Source organism: Nyctibius grandis, chromosome 1, assembly GCF_013368605.1.
Source record: "Nyctibius grandis isolate bNycGra1 chromosome 1, bNycGra1.pri, whole genome shotgun sequence".
Taxonomy (NCBI): domain Eukaryota; kingdom Metazoa; phylum Chordata; class Aves; order Nyctibiiformes; family Nyctibiidae; genus Nyctibius; species Nyctibius grandis.
In genome coordinates this window covers 15,579,481-15,599,380 of record NC_090658.1, presented here as the reverse complement: position 1 = coordinate 15,599,380, position 19,900 = coordinate 15,579,481, and the positions used below count along the sequence as shown (strand labels likewise).

Genomic DNA, 19,900 nt, shown 5'->3' with positions numbered 1-19,900 from the left:
TGGCAAAAACTCATACCTTGAGCTTGAACAAAATTTGTATGCATACAGACATCTGAAATTAAATTCGTTATATTCATGAAAAAAGGCATTTCTCAAGATGATTCTAATAAGACTACATACTAGGCACAACATCTATAATATGTAAAAACATGAATAGTTGTCTCTAAAAATTTATAAATACTTCAATTGATTGTCTATGATTCTGCAGTTTAGTTTTGTATCTGATTATGCTTAAACTGCAATTTTAAATTCTTTTTGTTGGACTATTGAACTTTTTTCTTTTAAAAACTTTTCTATTCGTTCTAACACGCATAGTCCCATTTAGACCAGTGGGAGTAGTAACGTTTAATATTCCTGAAAATGTCACTAGGTGATTAAATAACATGAGGTAACATACAGAACAATCATATGCTTGTAAATAGTCATATTGTATTATTAAAATAAGTATGGGTATCTGCAGCCTATTTTTAGATACATTAATTTATATTGGGGATCAGGAGGATAAAATTATTCATACAAATAATCCAACCAAATTCAGTGGGACCATCTGTGAATTAAGTGATCATAAAGAAATTTATTGGGAATTTGACTGTGACTCTACTCTGTCTTCACCTTCTCTGGTCCTAATAGCTTTTTATTTGTATGCTTTATAGTCAAAATAGTACATAGTATAATGTAATAGATATTATATAAATTATAGAAAGGAAAAGGGAAATAAATATTTTTTAGTTTTCTTAATTTTTTAATACACCAAGAAAGAAAGAGCAGCTAATTCTGTACATAGAAAAAGTAACAATCTCTAAATAAGGAGGAAAATAATAAAGGTGTGTTCGAAGTTCTTGGGACATTAATAAATGTGGCTTTTATGAAAACAGAGTATCTTAAAAATATTGACTCTTCAAATCAAAGATTAACACTGCATTTCTGGCTTTTATGTATGGAATATACGATTATGGCTATACTTTTCACAGAATCACAGAATCACAGGATCACAGAATGTTAGGGATTGGAAGGGACCTCGAAAGATCATCTAGTCCAATCCCCCTGCCGGGGCAGGATTGCCTAGACCATATCACACAGGAACGCGTCCAGGCGGGTTTTGAATGTCTCCAGAGAAGGAGACTCCACAACCTCTCTGGGCAGCCTGTTTCAGTGTTCGGTCAGCCTCACCGTAAAGAAGTTTTTCCTCATATTTATGTGGAACCTCCTGTGTTCCAACTTGCACCCATTGCCCCTTGTCCTGTCAAGGGATGTCACTGAGAAGAGCCTGGCTCCATCCTCATGACACTTGCCCTTTACATATTTATAAACATTAATGAGGTCACCCCTCAGTCTCCTCTTCTCTAAGCTAAAGAGACCCAGCTCCCTCAGCCTCTCCTCATAAGGGAGATGTTCCACTCCCTTAATCATCTTCGTGGCTCTGCGCTGGACTCTCTCTAGCAGTTCCCTGTCCTTCTTGAACTGAGGGGCCCAGAACTGGACACAATATTCCAGATGCGGCCTCACCAGGGCAGAGTAGAGGGGGAGGAGAACCTCTCTCGATCTGCTGACCACACCCCTTCTAATACACCCCAGGATGCCATTGGCCTTCTTGGCCACAAGGGCACACTGCTGGCTCATGGTCATCCTGTTGTCCACTAGGACCCCCAGGTCCCTTTCTCCTACGCTGGTCTCCAACAGCTCTGTCCCCAGCTTGTACTGGTACATGGGGTTGTTCTTGCCCAGATGCAGGACTCTACACTTGCCCTTCTTATATTTCATTAAATTTCTCCCCGCCCAACTCTCCAGCCTGCCTCTGAATGGCTGCACAGCCTTCCGGCGCATCAGCCACTCCTCCCAGTTTTGTGTCATCAGCGAACTTGCTGACAGTGCACTCTATTCCCTCATCCAAGTCATTAATGAATATATTGAATAGTACTGGTCCCAGTACCGACCCTGGAGGGACTCCGCTAGACACAGGCCTCCAGCTGGACTCTGTCCCATTGACCACCACTCTCTGGCTTCTTTCCTTCAGCCAGTTCACAATCCACCTCACTACCCGATCATCCAGACCACACTTCCCCAGTTTAGCTGCGAGGATGCTGTGGGAGACCGTGTCAAACGCTTTACTGAAATCGAGATAGACCACATCCACAGCTTTACCATCATCTATCCACCGGGTAACATCCTCATAAAAGGCTATCAAGTTGGTTAAGCATGACTTCCCCTTGGTGAAGCCATGCTGAGTGCCCCTAATGATCCCCCTATCCTTGATGTGCCTAGAGACAGCATCAAGAACAAGTTGTTCCATCACCTTTCCGGGGATGGAGGTGAGGCTGACCGGTCTATAGTTACCCGGGTCCTCCTTCTTGCCCTTTTTGAAGACTGGAGTGACATTCGCTTTCCTCCAGTCCTCAGGCACCTCTCCCATTGCCCACGACTTAGCAAAGGTGATGGAGAGTGGCCTAGCAATGACTTCCGTCAGCTCCCTCAGCACCCGCGGGTGCATCCCATCAGGGCCCATGGATTTATGGACGTCCAGATTGCTTAATTGGTCCCTGACCCAGCCCTCATCTACCAAGACAGATTCCTCCTCTATCCTGACTTCTTCTGAGGCCTCAGGGGTCCGGGGCTCCTCAGGACAGCCTCCAACAGTATAGACAGAGGCAAAGAAGGCATTCAGTAACTCCGCCTTCTTTTTATCCTCTGTCTCCAGGGCCCCCACCTCATTCATCAGTGGGCCTACATTGCCTCTAGTGTTGGCTTTACCTGCAATGTATTTGAAGAAGCCCTTTCTGTTGTCCTTGACCTCTCTTGCAAGGTTTAATTCCAAGGAGGCCTTAGCTTTCCTAGTTGCCTCCCTACATCCTCTCACAACAGACTTATATTCCTCCCAAGTGGCCAGCCCCTCCTTCCATGATCTGTACACCCTCTTCTTCCACTTGAGTTTGCCCAGCAGTTCCCTGTTTAACCATGCAGGTCTCCTGGTACCCTTCCTTGACTCCCTGCCTGTTGGGATGCTCTGATCTTGAGCTCGGAAGAAGCAGTCCTTGAATGCTAACCAACTATCTTGGGCCCCCTTACCTTCTAGTACCCTGTCCCATGGGATTTCCCCTAGCAATTGCTTGAAAAGGCCAAAGTTGGCCCTCCTGAAGTCCAGGGTTGTGATTCTGCTAGCTATTCTGGTCCTGCCACATGAGATCCTGAACTCTACCATCTCATGGTCACTACAACCAAGGCTGCCCTCAACCTTCACCTCTTCGACCAGACCCTCCTTGTTAGTAAGGATAAGATCCAGCAGCGCTCCTCTCCTAGTTGGCTCATCCACCATTTACATCAGAAAGTTATCATCAATGCACTGGAGGAACCTCCTGGACTGAGGATGGCTGGCTGAGTAGGCCTCCCAGCAAATATCAGGGTAGTTGAAATCCCCTATGACAACCAGGCCCTGTAATTGCGAGACTGCTCTCAGCTGCCTGTAGAAGGCCTCATCACCCTCCTCATCCTGATCCGGTGGCCTGTAATAGACACCCACAACAGTATCACCCCTGCCAGCCTGCCCCTTAATTCACACCCACAAACTCTCAACTCGCTCCTGATCCGCCCCTGGACAGAACTCAATACATTCTAGCTGCTCACTCTTCATATAAAAGAACTAGCTGCTCACTCTAGCTGCTCACTCTTCATATATACTTTTCCTTCATATAAAACTTTTACAGGAAGAGTTAAAGAAATATTTTTAGGCAAAGTTTTGTAATGGCAACATTGAACAAGCAGATGTGAAAATACAGTACTTATATTTTATTTTAAAAACACAATTAATTCCTTGGAAAAATGGTTCTGAAATGTACTGAAACAGTTGTGCCTAATCTTTATTTTGTTTTATTTTGCTTGCTTTCTTTCTTTATAAGACACACTTACTGCAGAGGAAGATCAATTATAGTAATTAAAGAAAATTGAGAGTGACCCAGTATACTAAGGAAGTCTTCTATTTTTTCACTCTTTAAAGAATATATTTGATTTAGTTACAAAAAACCAGCTCAGCTAAAAACTTGACATATATATTAGCAGTAGTATCTCCCCAAGTGAACTCTAAGTATGTTTCGTTTCCATTCTAATTCCTTTTGACTTTAGTCTTGTTTTGAAGCAGAAATATAAAAACCATTTGGGCAGGAGTAACTTGACTTTCAGGGTGAAGCCTTTTGCCAATCCTTTGAAAACCCACTAGAATCTCTTCAAGTTGCAAACCTTCTCAAAAAATATATTTGTTCAGTGTTAGTGGAGATGTCTCTGATTTTATCAGGAAACTCCTGAAAGATTGTTTGGACTGTGGTTGCACACTTTAACTTCAGCCGCAGCAGGTCTTCCCTGTCATTAGAAACTCTGTAGCCTGTGCTAGGTCCAGCTACCCAGTTTTGGAGCAGGGAAAGTGTCAGTCCATCAGCAACTTCCCTGCTGGCAATGGGCCCTGTGGAAAGGGTGCTTCTTGATTAAAGTCCAGAAAACACAATGGCTGGGCCTGGAATGTCTGAGTGGGAGTAGAGTTTTAAAAACCTATAAAAAGTTGTACACACTGACTATTTTACTACCTTAAAAGAATGTTCTTTAGGTTGCAAAGCAGCTCTGAGACATAAGGCTTCTTACATAACTTAGATCCACCCGCTTTATTCATATACTTTATGATACAGCCATGAATTAAACAGCTTAATGCAATTGTCTCCTGAGCCTCCATAACTTGTTCTGTACACAGAAGATGTCTATTCTTAGCAAGAAGTAATGAACGAGTAATGAAGAAAGCTGTTGTGCCAAGGAGCAGTACCCCTGCCCTCGCAATACAAAGTCCTTGATAAAAAGGAGTGGGGTGTACTGCATACCAAGGAGAGGTGAATGCCGCCTTGAAGAAATATGTTCTATCCCCTTCTCTCCTAAAAATCCCATGTGATTTTGCTCAGGTTTTTAAAGCCATGCATTTTCTGGGTGGTCATTCCTTAAGCTGTTCAGGACATTTGCATCTTCGGGGAGCATGCCTTGCTGGATATCCCCAAATATGCAGTGCTGATCACTCAAAGCTGTTATCTGAAGTTAGTGTGAGTTGTGCTTTGAAATTATAGTGAATGCTTAGAGTATGTAGTGTTATATGCGAAGTTCTCAGAAAAACTGCAGATTGTGCATTCAGCATTAGTGAATATTTTTACCTGCAGCCTCTCTTGCCTCAGTTCTCCTCTATGCCTGGAATAACAGCATCTGTCATCTTACATGGGCATTGAGTAATTTTTAATATTTATGCATCAGTTCAGATAGTGTAGTTATGAAAACCTTAGAAAAGCCCAGGGAAAAAATTAATAATTTCTCTTCAGAGTTGGTTTGAATATAGACGATAAATAAGGCTCAGGGCTACACACTGAACAGCAAGGAGAAAACAACATATTGAAGAAATTATTATCCAGACTATGCACTGAATGAGGCAGAAGACTTGAGGAAAAAGTGGTATATGATCATGTAATTAAAGACTGTTTCATAATGGATACCCAGAAATGGATTAAAATCATACAGTATCTTTTGTCCTGACAGTTCATAGCTTGTTAGTGCTTTATTTTATAAACTTAATAATATTCCCAGAGCATAGATTTTGAGTGCAGTATGTTTATACATGTTAGACTGATACTGATGACTTAGGTTGATTAGAGAAGAAGCAAACTGGCCATACCAACCTATGCTTTAAAAACCCGTGTGCTAAGTGGATATCTAAGAACAACAAAAGGCGTATGAAGATTGATTCAAACATGTGGATGAAAAAATACGTTACAGTTTATTTTCAAACAGCAAGCATTTTAATACAGGATACATCATCTCAGCAATGGAGGTGGGAAGAGGGGTTAAAATATGAAAATGTTTTAGCCATTAATTCATAATTTCATAAGGGAAAATTGCATTGCCAGTTCTTATTATACCTCTACAAATACAGAAAGATTAAAGAGCGAAATAAGTAATTATTGTTACCATATAATGTGGGAAACAAGCAAGCAAAGCTTCTCATCAGTCATTTTTCTGCTGGCAAAATGTTTCTGTGCATCTGAATGACAAAGGAAACTTCTATAGAGATCACAAATATTACGTGGTAGTGGGCAAGGTTAAGCCTGTTTGTTTCTTGAGGTTTTGGGATGTTTTAATATTAATACACTTGAAAGATTATTTTTTTTCTAACCAAAGGACCTGATTTTGATACCTTATTTTACAATGGCTTAATGTGTTACCTTCAAGAGACATCAATCCTGATTTACACAGACATGAAGGGAGTACTGGGATAAATTATTTTACTCCGTCAATTGACGAAGAGATCCAACCGAATGTGACAAAGCTACAAAACCAAAATATTTTAGAAATATTGTCCATAACAATATATATGATTTCTAAAGACATTTTTCTCTTCCAATTCCATTAGTTAATTAATTCCCTTAGTACCTCTTTCTGCATTCTCCAATGACCAAAAGCTCGATTTAAGTCAATGAGAGCTCAGACTAGGCAAGGACCGAGTTTCCAAGGCATAACTGTGTACTATTTTTCAAATTTCTGAAGAGGAAGCTAAGGAAGAGCAAAGCTGAACAACATCAAAACCTGTACTCAGTTCACCTTATATATTTAGGCTATCCAAGGAGTAATGAGCCTATAGTAAAGTATAACATCAAAATAACTAAATATTACTAAGTTCTCAGAGGCATGCTTTTGAGTTAGGTATATCTCTATCACAATAGATACAGCATCACTAACTAATTTCATGCAAATGTGAATAAAATGGAGAGACAAGTTCCACCCTTAAACACAAACAACAAAAAAGATGAAAGCCACCACTCATTGAAGGTAGCTTTGCTTCTGAATTCCTGTGGTGCTATCAACTTTGACTGCTATTTTTCCACTTCCAATAGATATGTTTCTGGGTTTTTAATAGGGGAGAAACTGGAAGGAAATTTTATCCACTTGCATTATTATGCATGCTTCTGTGGTTTAAGATTTACAAAATCCACCAGCATGATTCAAGTATCACAATGGGTAATATGCGACTGAATAGCAGAGATTTGTTTAATCAGTCCCTTTTACAAACTTGAATGATGTAGGTATTTATAATGTGCAAGAAAGACCCTACTTATTTAAAGACTCCAATGATATTTAAAACAAGAGAATGGGATCCAGCTGATAAGAGAATAGATAAAACCTCTGAATGTTAACAATTTTTCAGATATTAAAAATGTGGTTGTCAGTGGATTTGCAAGAATAGCAGGTCAAAACTTCTATTACATTAACTTTTTTCTGTCATTGGAACTTTCTCTGTTACAAAAACCTGAATAAGAAAGTGTGAAGATATTTTTCTCATAACTTTGAACCCGACGTATGATTTGTTTAAATTTTGAGTTTCAAAATTTGTAATGTGGAAAACAAAAATAAAAACTGTGCTGTACTGCTTAAGTGCATAACTTCTTATAATGCCAGACTCAGCTTTTTAACTGCCATAGAGCAAAAAGCATAAGTTCAAAGCTGTGCAAATAACTTTCATCCTAGCTGCTCCTCCAAATACTTTGGATCAAGAACAGTGACAAAAAAACCCAGAAATTCCTGGAAACTACCACAATTGATACAGTGCTCATGGAAAACTAATGGAGTTTTGGGTCAACAAGGAAATATATTCAAATCGTATTTTCTTCCTGATGAACTAGTGGGAAAATGCTGAGGTTTTCCTCATAACATTTAAGTCAGGAATGTTTTATGTAAGAATATGAAACCTGTATTCAGAATTCTTCAGTAAATGTTTAAGCAAACCAGACAAATCTTTTGTTTAATGTTTAATATCAGTCCATAATTTATTTCTGAAAAACTATATGTTCTAAAAAATTCCCCATGTTCTTTGTAATGTAATTAATATTACAGAAATTATTTTTCTGCAGTAAGTATCACAGAAAACAAACTTCACAAAGCATCAGCTCCTGGGAAGTTCAGCAACATTCATCTGAGAAGGATGTAGCACGATGGCATTAATCAGTTCTTAGAAAATCTATTTACAAATCTTTCTTATATCACCCCATGATAGTCCTAAAAATTAAGTGACATACAGCTATTGGTGTATAACTTCCATTTTCACCTGTTTCTCCTCTGATGAGGAAAAATGGGAAGAAAAGCAAACTCAAAATAAGAAAAACTGTCAGCACTAACATTCATGGAAATTTCCTGAAAAAATTCCACTGCTTTTCTAGCGGATGATGTCATGGGAAGCATCTGTCCACTCCATTACAGATACTCACCTGAAATTCATTGTGCTTAGACATAACAGTGTGTGTAGTCTGGGAAGGAGATGCAGTGTCTCACTAGCCTCTCTGCCTCTTGTCCCTGGGCCTTCCTGGTTAAGAGTGTGATCTTACAAATGTAAAATGTAAAAAAGATTTTATAAATGTAAAAGGTAAGCCTGTTGCTGCATAACAATCAGCAAAATCCAAACTTTTTTAGATCACTTTCATCACTCCTGTATGATTCAGAATCAAGAATGATAACGTCTTTCCTAAGAGGGCTGTAGAGCATTTTTTTTTACAAGCATAAGGACCCGATTCTCACATTTTTATTAATAATGAATATTATCTTTGAATCACAAGATCATATTCAACCTAAAGCTATTCCTCACGGTTGTCCCTTAGACACCCATTGTAGAAATGCTGATATGTGTGTGTGAACATTTCTATTGTCACCTTTGGGAACAAGAGACGTCAGAATAAGCTTCTAAAGAAAATTACAATATTGAGATACAGATCTTCACCCCATGTCTACTCACTAATTTTGTGATTTTCTATGCACTTCTTAAAAAGAAAGTACATATACTTTGTAACATATACATGTAATCTTTCTCAAGGAGTCTTTTCTTCATGGAAATCTCTCCTTTGACAGAAGTGTCATTTTTTAATCTTTTGTTAAAGCTAAAAAGCATAGAAGGGAAAGAAGATCAACATGAAGGTCATTCTGTATCAGAAATTAAGATGTAATTCTGAAAATTTGGAACTGTGACATACATTTCCAATCAAGTAGTGTAATGTCAGTGACCTCTGCAATGGCTGTACATGTTCTCTTAATTACAAAGAGACATCACTGTGGGAAGAATCAGTCTAGTTTCTCTGCCTTTAAGCAACATGAAGCCCTTTCTCTAGACAGAAATCACCAAAAAGTCACATTTTTTAATTTCAAGACCTTGTGCATTGTGCCACAGACTAAAAGCAATCTGCAATTTGCACACCTGCATAGCATTGTTGGTACGTAACACTTACATATGCAAAATACAGTTTCACAGTTTGCAGTGGAAGCAACTGCAAAAGTGATTCTGCTGAATACACCTCCCGCTTTTTTGGTAAAACAGATTTTTCCATGAATTACAGGGTCCCTTAAATGTAAAACAAAATTAGTCATATAACTTTACTCTTATAGCATGGTTCATGAGCTTGTATTAAATTAATAAATAATGAAGATGATAATGGTAATAAATATATGAATTTATGAAGAGTCTTTTCTCTATAGATATTCCCAGATGAATACTACAGTCAGAATCAGCAGGTTATTTAATTTGCCCTAGATCTTCTCTGTTTTCATATTCCCACTTGAATAATACGTTCAGAATCAGCAGGTTACTAGGTTTGCCCTAATTCTAAACTTGAGTCAATGGGACTTCGAATTGATTCCAATGGAAAATGAAGATAGAACCCATTTTTTTCAGGTATCTATGAAGCACCAAATTTGCTGCTTATTGGGACCCAGCTAAATAGTTTCATAAACAATTCCAAAGAATTAAAGAAAACTACAATCCTATCATACAATCCTGTTCTTACAGAAAGCTGCCAGCATACCTCTGTCTCTAATTTCCTTATATGCTCAAACAAGGCATGACTGAAGCCACCTCCTACGTTCACCCCCAAATTTCTCATTGAAAATGAAAGAGAATGAAACTTTTCAAAGATTATATGATCATTTGACTTGGACCCAGAGTTCTCCACTATCCTCAGACATTAAATCTTAGATCCTTTTATAGTAATAAGGATGACTTTTGTACAGGTGTCATAACATTGCAAAGGATGGGAACTGTTACAACCATGAGAAGAGCTGGATTGTCCAGGCAATGGTGGTTGGCAGTTGACAAGCTACATCATTTCCGATATCTAGTCAGACTAATGGAGAGCATGCAATGGCAGACCAGTTGTGCACAAGAGAAAACACATTATTCTGAACTCTCAGCTATGGATAGATAGGCAGTAGGAACGGCGGCAACTTCAAAGCCAGCTGATAAGTATCAGTTCTGTAGACTAAAGAGGTTGCACTACAGTAAGGGGAGCTTCAAGTCTTGACTTTCTTTACTAGATCTCTAATAGAAATTCTGATCTTTCAAGTACCTGACAGACAGGAAGAAAATCCTACCAAAAATCCTGTATAGAGTGTCACTAGTTTAACTTTACAGATGGAGAAACCAAACTGGAGACGTGGTGTGAACTGGCTAGGGTCAATGAGAAAGCAATGTCATATCAAAATAATGTGCTTTTTCCTACTTCATTCATTAGTTACCACAGGTATTTTGTGCACTGAAGTGCTCATTGGTTCTACTGAGTACACCAAGATCCAAGAGAACGACGAGACATTAGCATGAACCCACCACGTAACTACTTCTTAGTCAAATACCATCACTACAGTACAGAAGGAGAAAGTGACATTTCAGAAAGCACGATTCTGTGGGAAAAACCTAAATTATTTCGTAAAAGATTAAAATATGATCCCTGGTCAGCGTAGAACTAAATAAAAGCATCAAAGATATTATGTACCCTGACTTTGCTAGTGAATATTATATATATAACAGCACAGTTAAAGTTATGTTTGTCATGTTCTACAAAATCATTCCCTGAAAGAAGTATACGTTGGTCTTTACAATTTACTCCTCAGCTACAACATAGTACACAAAACCTCAGAATGCCCTTCGCTATTCTGTAAAATCATGTGTTTATGAAGGTATACAATTTTCAACCACAGTGCAATAAACTAGACAAAGTATTTTTTCCAGAGGCTGGTATGGTTTCATGTTTCCTGAAAGTAACACTAAGCTTTCCGGAAAACAAAACATTGTATTACTTTCAACAAGAGAGATGGATGAACCTTTTTGTTTTAAATTACCAGCCAATTTTGATATGTTTATTAAAAGCTGCAAATGTTAATGTTAGTTTCTACATAAAGCTATTTCTATCAGGAACTGGTTTTACTTGCCAGTCTGTTTTCCCATTCCCATCCATCAGCTCAGTAATGATGATGGGATAAAATTATTTGTTCCGTAATCCAAATGTTTTTCCACAACTACTTGGCTAGCATCTACTGTTAAAAGACTCCTAGAGAGCCAACCTGCAGCTGAGAAAAAAGATCAAGTGCATTTGGTTCAAAATGCCTGTAAGCCTAGAAATGTAATTACGTTAAAGTATAGACAATTTTATGATATAATTTTGAAATTCTGAATGAATATGACCAATCCGACACAAGGTCCTACGCTGCTAGATGTAAATTCTTTTACCGTATTAACATTCTATAACTGGCAAGATAGGCTTAAAATTAACATGGACCCTGCATCTCAGCTAGGCACAAAGGGAAGTAACAACATCACTACATAAAATATTATTATCTGGGGTACTAAGATGTATGCTATACACGTAAGTAGTCTTTTGGAAGTATTTCAATATCAGCATTTTGAAAGGATTAGAAAAATTCAACAACTAGCCTTCTTAGAAGATAATATAAAACAGACTGCTAATTGATAATTACCGGTGACACAGTATTGAAATTGCTGTGAGTCTACATGAGGCAGATATTGAAATCAATATCCTATAATGCTGAATCCTGGCAAACAAAATAATATATCAAATTGCATTAGGAGAACGATGCAAAATTCTGCTTTAAAGTGACATAAGGATTCTCTTTTCATACAACTAAATGCAAAGGGCACAGATTTAATACAGTTTTGAAAGACTTTGGGATTATTTGACTATCTGCCCTCAAGATTCTATCCTGGCAAAGTCACTGTTTAAAAATATTAAATAAAATTAAAACATTTATTGTTAATTTAATCAAATAATCTGTAAATACAACAGAACCTTAGTGTAATCTCTAGTGGATTTCTAGCCCTCCTCCTAAATCAGCATCACCCCAGTGGCCACTGGCACTGACAAGAAATTCAGCATGCAGAAGAAATACAGGTCATGTATTAGAGATGCATATTGTAGATAAAGATTCTGAAGTGTAAATCAAAAGGAAAGTTTTGCTCACAGTATTTACTAGCTCAAAGTATATTTAGCTGACTATTCAAGAAGTATAAAGACCATGGCAGCTACTTTGTGAAGACTGACTGTAGGCAATGAGTTCAACAGTATTGTTTTGCACTCAAACACGTATCTTGCAAAAGATAATTAATGCCAAAATATGTTTGTGTGTTTTATTCAAAGCATAAGAGAATTGAATGAATTAAAATATGAAATTTTTCAAAAAGATCTAAATATTGGATGACTTTTTAAAAAGTTAACATGAAGAGGCAAATACACACAACAAAGACTGATGTAATATATTCAGAACCCATACAAACAGATCTCAGTGTTGGCTAGCTTGAGACATCTGGAATTCGCTTCCTTAAAAAAAAATCACTTTCACAGTTCAAACCATAGCTGGCATCAACTTCTGAATATCTGACAAGGAAGACTGTCTGTTACAGTGAACAGCTGCATGAATAGTCCTCATTTTTCCCACAAAACAGAAACTCAGTAGAACAGTTAAAACAAATCATGTTCTAAACAGGAATATTTTGAATTCACAAAGTAATTGTCTCCATAACATGCTAATATTGAGGCAAGTAGGTCAGCTATATTTTAAAAAGGTAAATTATCTTGTATGCAATTTTTTCAAGCAGTTACAGATAGAGAAAAGTAGAAGGGCATGGAGTGACAAGAAGCTAGGGTCAGTGAGAAACTTCTCCCAAGTCAAAGCGTATTATGTGGTTTTTATTTCCTTCTTCAGAGGTATTTGCCTCTTTTCTCAGGCAGGATACTGGACAAGGTTATTTTTATATAAAGGAGGATAAAAGGAAAATTATATATATTTTTTTTATCTAAAGCCAGAAGGTCACTATTGTATAAATTTAATATTTAAAATAGTTTTTTTGTTCTGAAATTTTAACATAAGGAGCAAAATGAGAAGAGGAATATGGAGGCTCACTGACATGAATCATGTATTCTCCCTACATTCTAGGACCCTGACTTAATTCACTAAAAATTTGATTTTAAAGATGAGTCTTTTTAATGAACAGCTCTCCCTATCATAGAATCAAGCCATACCAATTTGATTCATTTCAAGGACTAATGTAATTTTCACTGAATAGAAGATTGTGATGTATGTCAAAAACTTATCGGAAAATTGATATGGCAATCAGGGTTTATTTTAATGCTAGTTTTATTCCTAACAAAATTTATCATAATTTTGTGTATTTTTCCTTCTACTGAGTCACTATTATTATGTGAAATAATATTCCCTTGCCTGTTTCAGTACTAAATAGAGATTTTATTTTCTCTTTTAGAAGGCTCTTTTACTGTCTTTACTCATAAGCACACAGACTAATCAACAATAGAACTGCTACAGATCGCATTTTTCTGTGCTGTAGACTGCACACCCTTGATATTCAAGCAAAACTCCAGTCCTTTTTCTGTGATTCATGCCAAACCTCCCATTGAAAAGAGTTTAGATCCTATTTGAACAAAGAGCACGGCTGAATGCAATAAATCTGATTCTTTCCTAGCTTATACTGTTTTTACACTGGTGTAGTTCAGATAACATAAATGACGCTACTCCTGATTTAGACAGGTACAAGGGCAGTTAAGCCTGCTGGGAATAACTTATACTACTATGGGTTTTCCAAAACAAATAAACTTGGTTAAACTTCATTCTTATATGAAAATTTTACTTCATGAAAAATTAATGAGATTTTCAAAGATGAAAATCTGAAAAAAAAACAAACCACCAGATTTTTTTCCTGATAACAACTTAAGTGCTATCAAAAATTGCATCCTAAGGCCTGAAACTTTGACTCTAAAACAATTTTTTCTAGTGTCTCAAATGTGCAAGTCAGGATAGAAAATTTTGGAAAGGTTTTCTTTGTTGTTGTTATTGATTTCTAAAGTCCTCATTATGCTGTGGGACTCTCTGCCTCAGCAGACTGCAGAGGTGTAGAAGCACACTAAATCCAAGCCAAAAAAAAAAAAAAAAAAATCCAAGGAAAACAGAATTTAATGACCATCTTTCACATTTAAAGAAAAGGTATCAACTAGGGCATGTAGTTGCAATTTCAGATAAAAATCGAAAGTTGGGGATTTTTTTCCATCTAAACCATTTTTAGTCAAAAAATAGGACAAGACAAAGAGTGAAAACTCAAGACCCCTCCAGATCACTGCAGTCTGAGATGATCCTGCATCCTTCAGCAATGGCAACCTCTTACTAAGCTTTGTGGCAAATTTACACATTCCAGGAACAAAAGATCAAAACTCAACAGCATAATTTCTACGTTCGCTATAAAGAACTAAAGAACAATAGCCCGGCTTTCTTCCTTGGCAGACATAACATTTTTACTTATTCTTCTGTCTTTTCTATTTCTTAGAATATTAAATCATTTATAAAATAGTTCATCTTTGGTAGCACATATAAGTAGCTACCGATCCCTTCATCAAAACCTGATTGATGTGAATTTCAGTTACTATTTTTTCTCAATCAACAGGTATAAACTGTAGGACTAGTTCCATTTATATTGCTGTCAATGGAAATGCTGCCTCCTGTAACAAATGAAATCAGAATTTGAATACTTTATGATCCTTTGTTGAGAGAGTATGCTAAAATTATAAGTCTTGCTATTATTTTATAAGTCTTCTTAGTGGTCAAGGGACACGTGAGGGGAATCTTGATCCCACTGAGGTCAATTGTAAAACCACCAGTATTTGAACGAAGACAGCATTTTACTCTAAATTTGGGGAATTCTAAGTATTATTTTGAGTGTAATCATCTTATAAGCTCTATATATTTTTTAATATAATTTTTAATATATATAAACATATATGTATTTCAATAAAATTCAATCTAAACATAAAAATGTTCCTTAAAAATAGCTATTGATCTTCTTATTATGTAAAGATAAGATTTTCTCTGACTGATATTACATGTAATTATATGAACTTTTTCATGCAAATATTACATGTTCAAAATAACTTCAAATAAATAAACTATGTTTTAATGTAAAGGGTATATAAATGTATAATAATGTATATATGACTATTGTTGCTTTAACCAAGCTGCTACACACAATTTTCTTTCTGGTTTATAATAGGGCCTAACTCAAAGATGCTAATACAACTCAATATTTTACATACACCTATATATTATGTAGTACCACATATTAAAAATTTACATCCAAATACTAAATCCTTTTATATGATCTTATCTAATATAAAACATATTTAATTTTAGAGTTTCTGCGACTGTGGGCTATTGAAAGTACAAACGTCTTATTTTCTGAAACTATCATTTGCTCTTTACTTATTAAAAATTATTCTAAAATGTTAATAGGTTTTGACTTTATTAACAAATGGCAGATGAGAGATAAACAGCTGATAAAGTAAACAGGATGAAGAATGACTAGCGTTTTGAGTATTGACACTAAGGACAGAAGGTGTTACATAATAAAGCACAGTCACAAATGATGTTTTCTTTCTTATAATGAGTAAAATCTGATAGAAATGATAAAGGCAAATTATTCAGCCATAAATGTCGTGCAGCCACTCAGTGGCCTTGATAATATCCTATTTATATTTACCTTTTACATTTTAAACGTAGGTCTTTGCTCTCCAATTTTGACATGAAGATTATATTTTCCTTTGATACATTTGCTCTTATTTCACTCATATACCTGTATATCCTGTTCTAGGTACACAACATATGTACTCTCTATGCTTAAGGAGCTGCAAGCAATGGTACATTTACTAGCAAAATAATAAAAAATAATCCTACATGCATCTGCAATGTAAATATTGACACTCCTTCCATTTGCCAAAAACAATGGGCACTGAATATGAATCACATTTTACCCAGTGATTTACTTGTAGATGGGATTCAGAAAACTGTTGTTTTTCTAAGCTCCCTTTTCCTTGGTAAAACTATTCAGTAATTTTGTGGTCTCGGAGTATGTACTTCCCCCTTGCCCTTTTGTATTCTCCCTGGTACGGTGAATTGCTAAATACATTGCAAAGCAGTACCGTTCACATTCGTCTAAAAACATAATCCTCCATTTAATCCCCCTCTTCCCCAGCAACAATTTAAGGAATTCACAAATAAATCACTGATTTTATTTCAATGACATAGCAGAGGCAAATATCAATACAAAGTGGACTCTGGGTCTCCCCTACACTACAAAAATAAACCCAGGCCATCTTTGCACTTAGTCCGGTAAAATTCTCCCCTTCATCGCTTTCCCCACTCCAAAGATTGCCACCAGCTGCTTGTGACAAGAGTGCCCATCCCCTCCCTCAACTCTGGCCAAGCGTGATGCCGGTCACCCCTTCCCTTCCAGGTGACACCCGGCACCCAGGACCCACCTTTCCTCTGCCCGGGGCATCCCCAAATAACACCCTGCCTCTGGAAGACGCCCAAATATCCTCCTCCTCCTCCTCTCGCCCAGCCTCGCAGAGAACAGAAGAGTGATGGCACCATGGTCGGCCACAGAGACACGTGGAGGGCAGGGAGGGGAAGGCGGGGAAGGGGGGAGCTGGGGACGCGGCGGGGAGGGAAGGGCAGGGAGGGAGATCCACTCATACAGATGAAACTCCATGCAGGCCTGGCCTCCTACCCGTCCCCTCCACAGAGCGATGAGGAGGGGGGCAGTGGGGCAAGCTGAAATGGCACCTTACCTTCACTGCAGTCCTTCCCCCGAAAGCCCGTTTGGGAGCAGTCGCAGACAGCCTGGTCGTTGAGCACCGAGCAGACGCCCCCATTGAGGCAGACGTCCTCCCTGGCGCACAGGCGGCTCTGCTCGTCGTCCAGCCGCACCTCCTGGCTCTCCACCGGCGATGCCTGCGTGTAGTTGACCCGGACGTCCGTTATCCATCCCTTGAAGGGCTCCCGGTCCTTGACGGAGGAGAGTGTCAGCTTTAGCGTCGCTGACCGCAGCTCCGGCGGAAGCCCCCCTAAGAAGAGGCCGCTGAAGACAGTCATGTCCCGCCGCTTGGACTTCACCTCCACCCACTTGGCCTCTGCCCGGTCGATGATCAGCGTCGTGTTCTTGAAGTGGCGGCGGATGACAATGGCATGCCAGAGGTTGTCATTGACCGCCGTGTCGGAGAGCAGGGTGGCAGGCTCGGCACAGAAGATGGAGAAGCTGAGCTGCAGCCGCCCACCCTGGGTGAGGATGAGCTCCAGGAAATCACAGAAGCCCTCGTCGTCAAAGTAGAGCACCAGCCCGCTGGAGCTGCGCGTCTTCATGTTGAAGCTCATCTCGCTCTCGCAGCAGGCGTTCCACTTGGGGAAGCGGGTCCACTGGCCCTCCGCCCCCGGGAACTCCAGCCCACTGCCCAGCTCGGCCCAGCAGCCCAGCAGCAGGGCCAGCCAGAGCAGCAGGCAGCCCCCGCGCCGCACCAGTGCCGCCCCCATCCTGCGCGGCCTGGGGTGGGCGAGAGGGGCGGCAGGGCCGGCGGGGGGCGGCGCTGGGGCCCCGGCGGCAGACAGGGTAATATCTTGCCGGGCGCTGGCCGCGCTAAGAGGTTCAGACACACTCACCCCCGCCCCGGGAGCGGGGGTCGCTGTGGGGGACTCCTCGGGGCGGGGGGCTGCGGGTGCCCCACGGGATGGGGTCGGGCACAGGATGGGGTCAGAGGCCACTGCAGGGGACCTGCAGCAGGGGGAAGGCACCGTTGGGTCTCTTCACTGGTCGGTCAGGCTTCCCAAAAGGCGTCCAGGAGCGGGTGAGTCAGCAGAAATTTTCCCCAAAGCCAACATTACCAAACCGGGAGAAAAACCAAGATTAGTGGCAAAACCCTCCTCCAAGCAGATCCACCAGCTCGGCAAGACTGTAACAATATCCCAGGCCGTGCACACCTCTTTTCACATCCTCTCTGCCAGCTGTAGTTTCCCAGGAAGCCAATTACCGATCCCAGCGCTGCCTCCCTAGGACAGATCCTCTTGTCAGATCACGGACTGTCTGCCATGGTGCTAGAGCAGCGTCAGCAGACGACAGGACTCATCGCTCATGGTTTCCTGAGCTGCCTCAATCCCAATGGGGTTGAAACCCAGAAGCCGTCAAACAGCCGAGTGGCTATTTGACATGCAAAGCCTGACAGCTCCTCTTCTGTTTGCTTGCAAAAGGCCAAGGCTAAGATCCAGGGGGGGTGATTTTCCTCTATTGTTTTTGTTTCTAATCTGCAAGGAATTGAAACAGAATAATAAGAAATGACGACTAATAACATACTAAATCATAAAGCTGATCAATAGAGGACGTTTATGATTAATTTTTCATTTCAACTGCTGTTCGACATTAGGAAAGTAAACTGCTGCTGTAATTTTGGAGTTACCAAGAAATCATAATAATGTGCAGAGCTAAACCTAAATCTTTATGTATATGCTCATACTAGATTGCATTTTTATAGTATAATCTATACGTAAACTACTTACCTTTCCAAAACTTTCAAATATTTTAGGAGCATATTTTATTATTACAAGGCCAATGTTAAAAAAGAAAAGGTGGTGTTTATTCTAAAATTTGTTTTATTGCAATTTATTAATGGAAATACCACCACCTGTGAAGCTATAGGGTCCTATTAATGCAGACAAAGATACTAAGCCCAGTTCTAGTCCTTTCCAATACAGCTCGAAAATATATAAAGTGGACTGAGCTCCCAGCAGGAACTGTCAGGCTGTACATGGCACACCTACTGGTTTGTTTTCACGGGATGAGAAAGAATTGCAACGGTTTCTTAGAAGGCTTTTTGAAAATTTCAAACCGCATTTTTCTCTGCCACCTGGTCTCTTTTGCTGCTGATATTCTCTGTTATGGCACGGAAAATCCAATTCAAGCCAGCTCTGATGTTGACATTATTCACAATGCAGATCAGCTAATCCCAGGTGTTAGTTCTCTGAAATGGGTTGCAGTATTTTATGTATGTTTACTCAGCTGCTCTTATTTAAGAGGACAACTCCTCATTTTAAAAATAATATATATGCCACAGTTCACTCTATTCCTCTGAAGAGGTCTCTGCATTCAAAGCATTTCAGCAGAGAGGCTCCCCTCTCTGTTTTTTTCCCCCAAGCTGCTGTATCTCTTCTGGAAGGTGTGCATTAGCAGATCTCTCCTGATGGAGGAGAGGATCTCCGACACCTCTGTCCCTCATTGCTTCCCCTTCTCCTCCCTCCCATTTCTCAGCCAGCAGCACTTAGGCAGGCACAATATCATGTCCAGAGCTGCTGCCAAGCCCTTTGCTGGGCTGGTATGTGTGTGTGTGTCTGCGCATGGGGAGAGGGGGTAGAGACAAGCCTGCCAGGGCAAAACCTGCTTTAAAACAGGCACACACCTCAGCTGCCTGCACCTGACACGTTCAGAGCTGCTAAGTCACCTCCTACTCTCTCTTTACATTTAATTTAATTCCTCTAAATGTCAACACGTTTATTTTTATTATTTGTCACACGCGAGGTGAGCAAGAGCAGCGAAAGGGAGTCAAGGAGAACCCCCAGACTTTGCGGGTGGAGGCCAGCCGTGCCCAGCCAGCGCCGGGCAGCAAAGAGCCCCTGGGTTTCCCCCCTCCTCCCTCTCTGCCCCCCAGCAGGAGCCACCCGTCGCAATGCCGCTACCAGCCGA

General features: G+C 39.7%; 1 protein-coding gene across 12 annotated transcripts in view; it reads right to left on the bottom strand.

The window, feature by feature from the left end:
• NRXN1 (neurexin 1) overlaps nucleotides 1–17,703 on the bottom strand; it is a 743,394-nt gene extending 725,691 nt beyond the window's left edge. For all 12 annotated transcript variants that reach the window (XM_068402153.1, XM_068402237.1, XM_068402487.1 and 9 more), the window contains exon 1: nucleotides 16,965–17,703. In XM_068402153.1, the coding sequence (XP_068258254.1) occupies nucleotides 16,965–17,703 (739 nt within the window). The remainder of the gene's footprint in view (nucleotides 1–16,964) is intronic.
• Nucleotides 17,704–19,900: the final 2,197 nt, after the last annotated feature.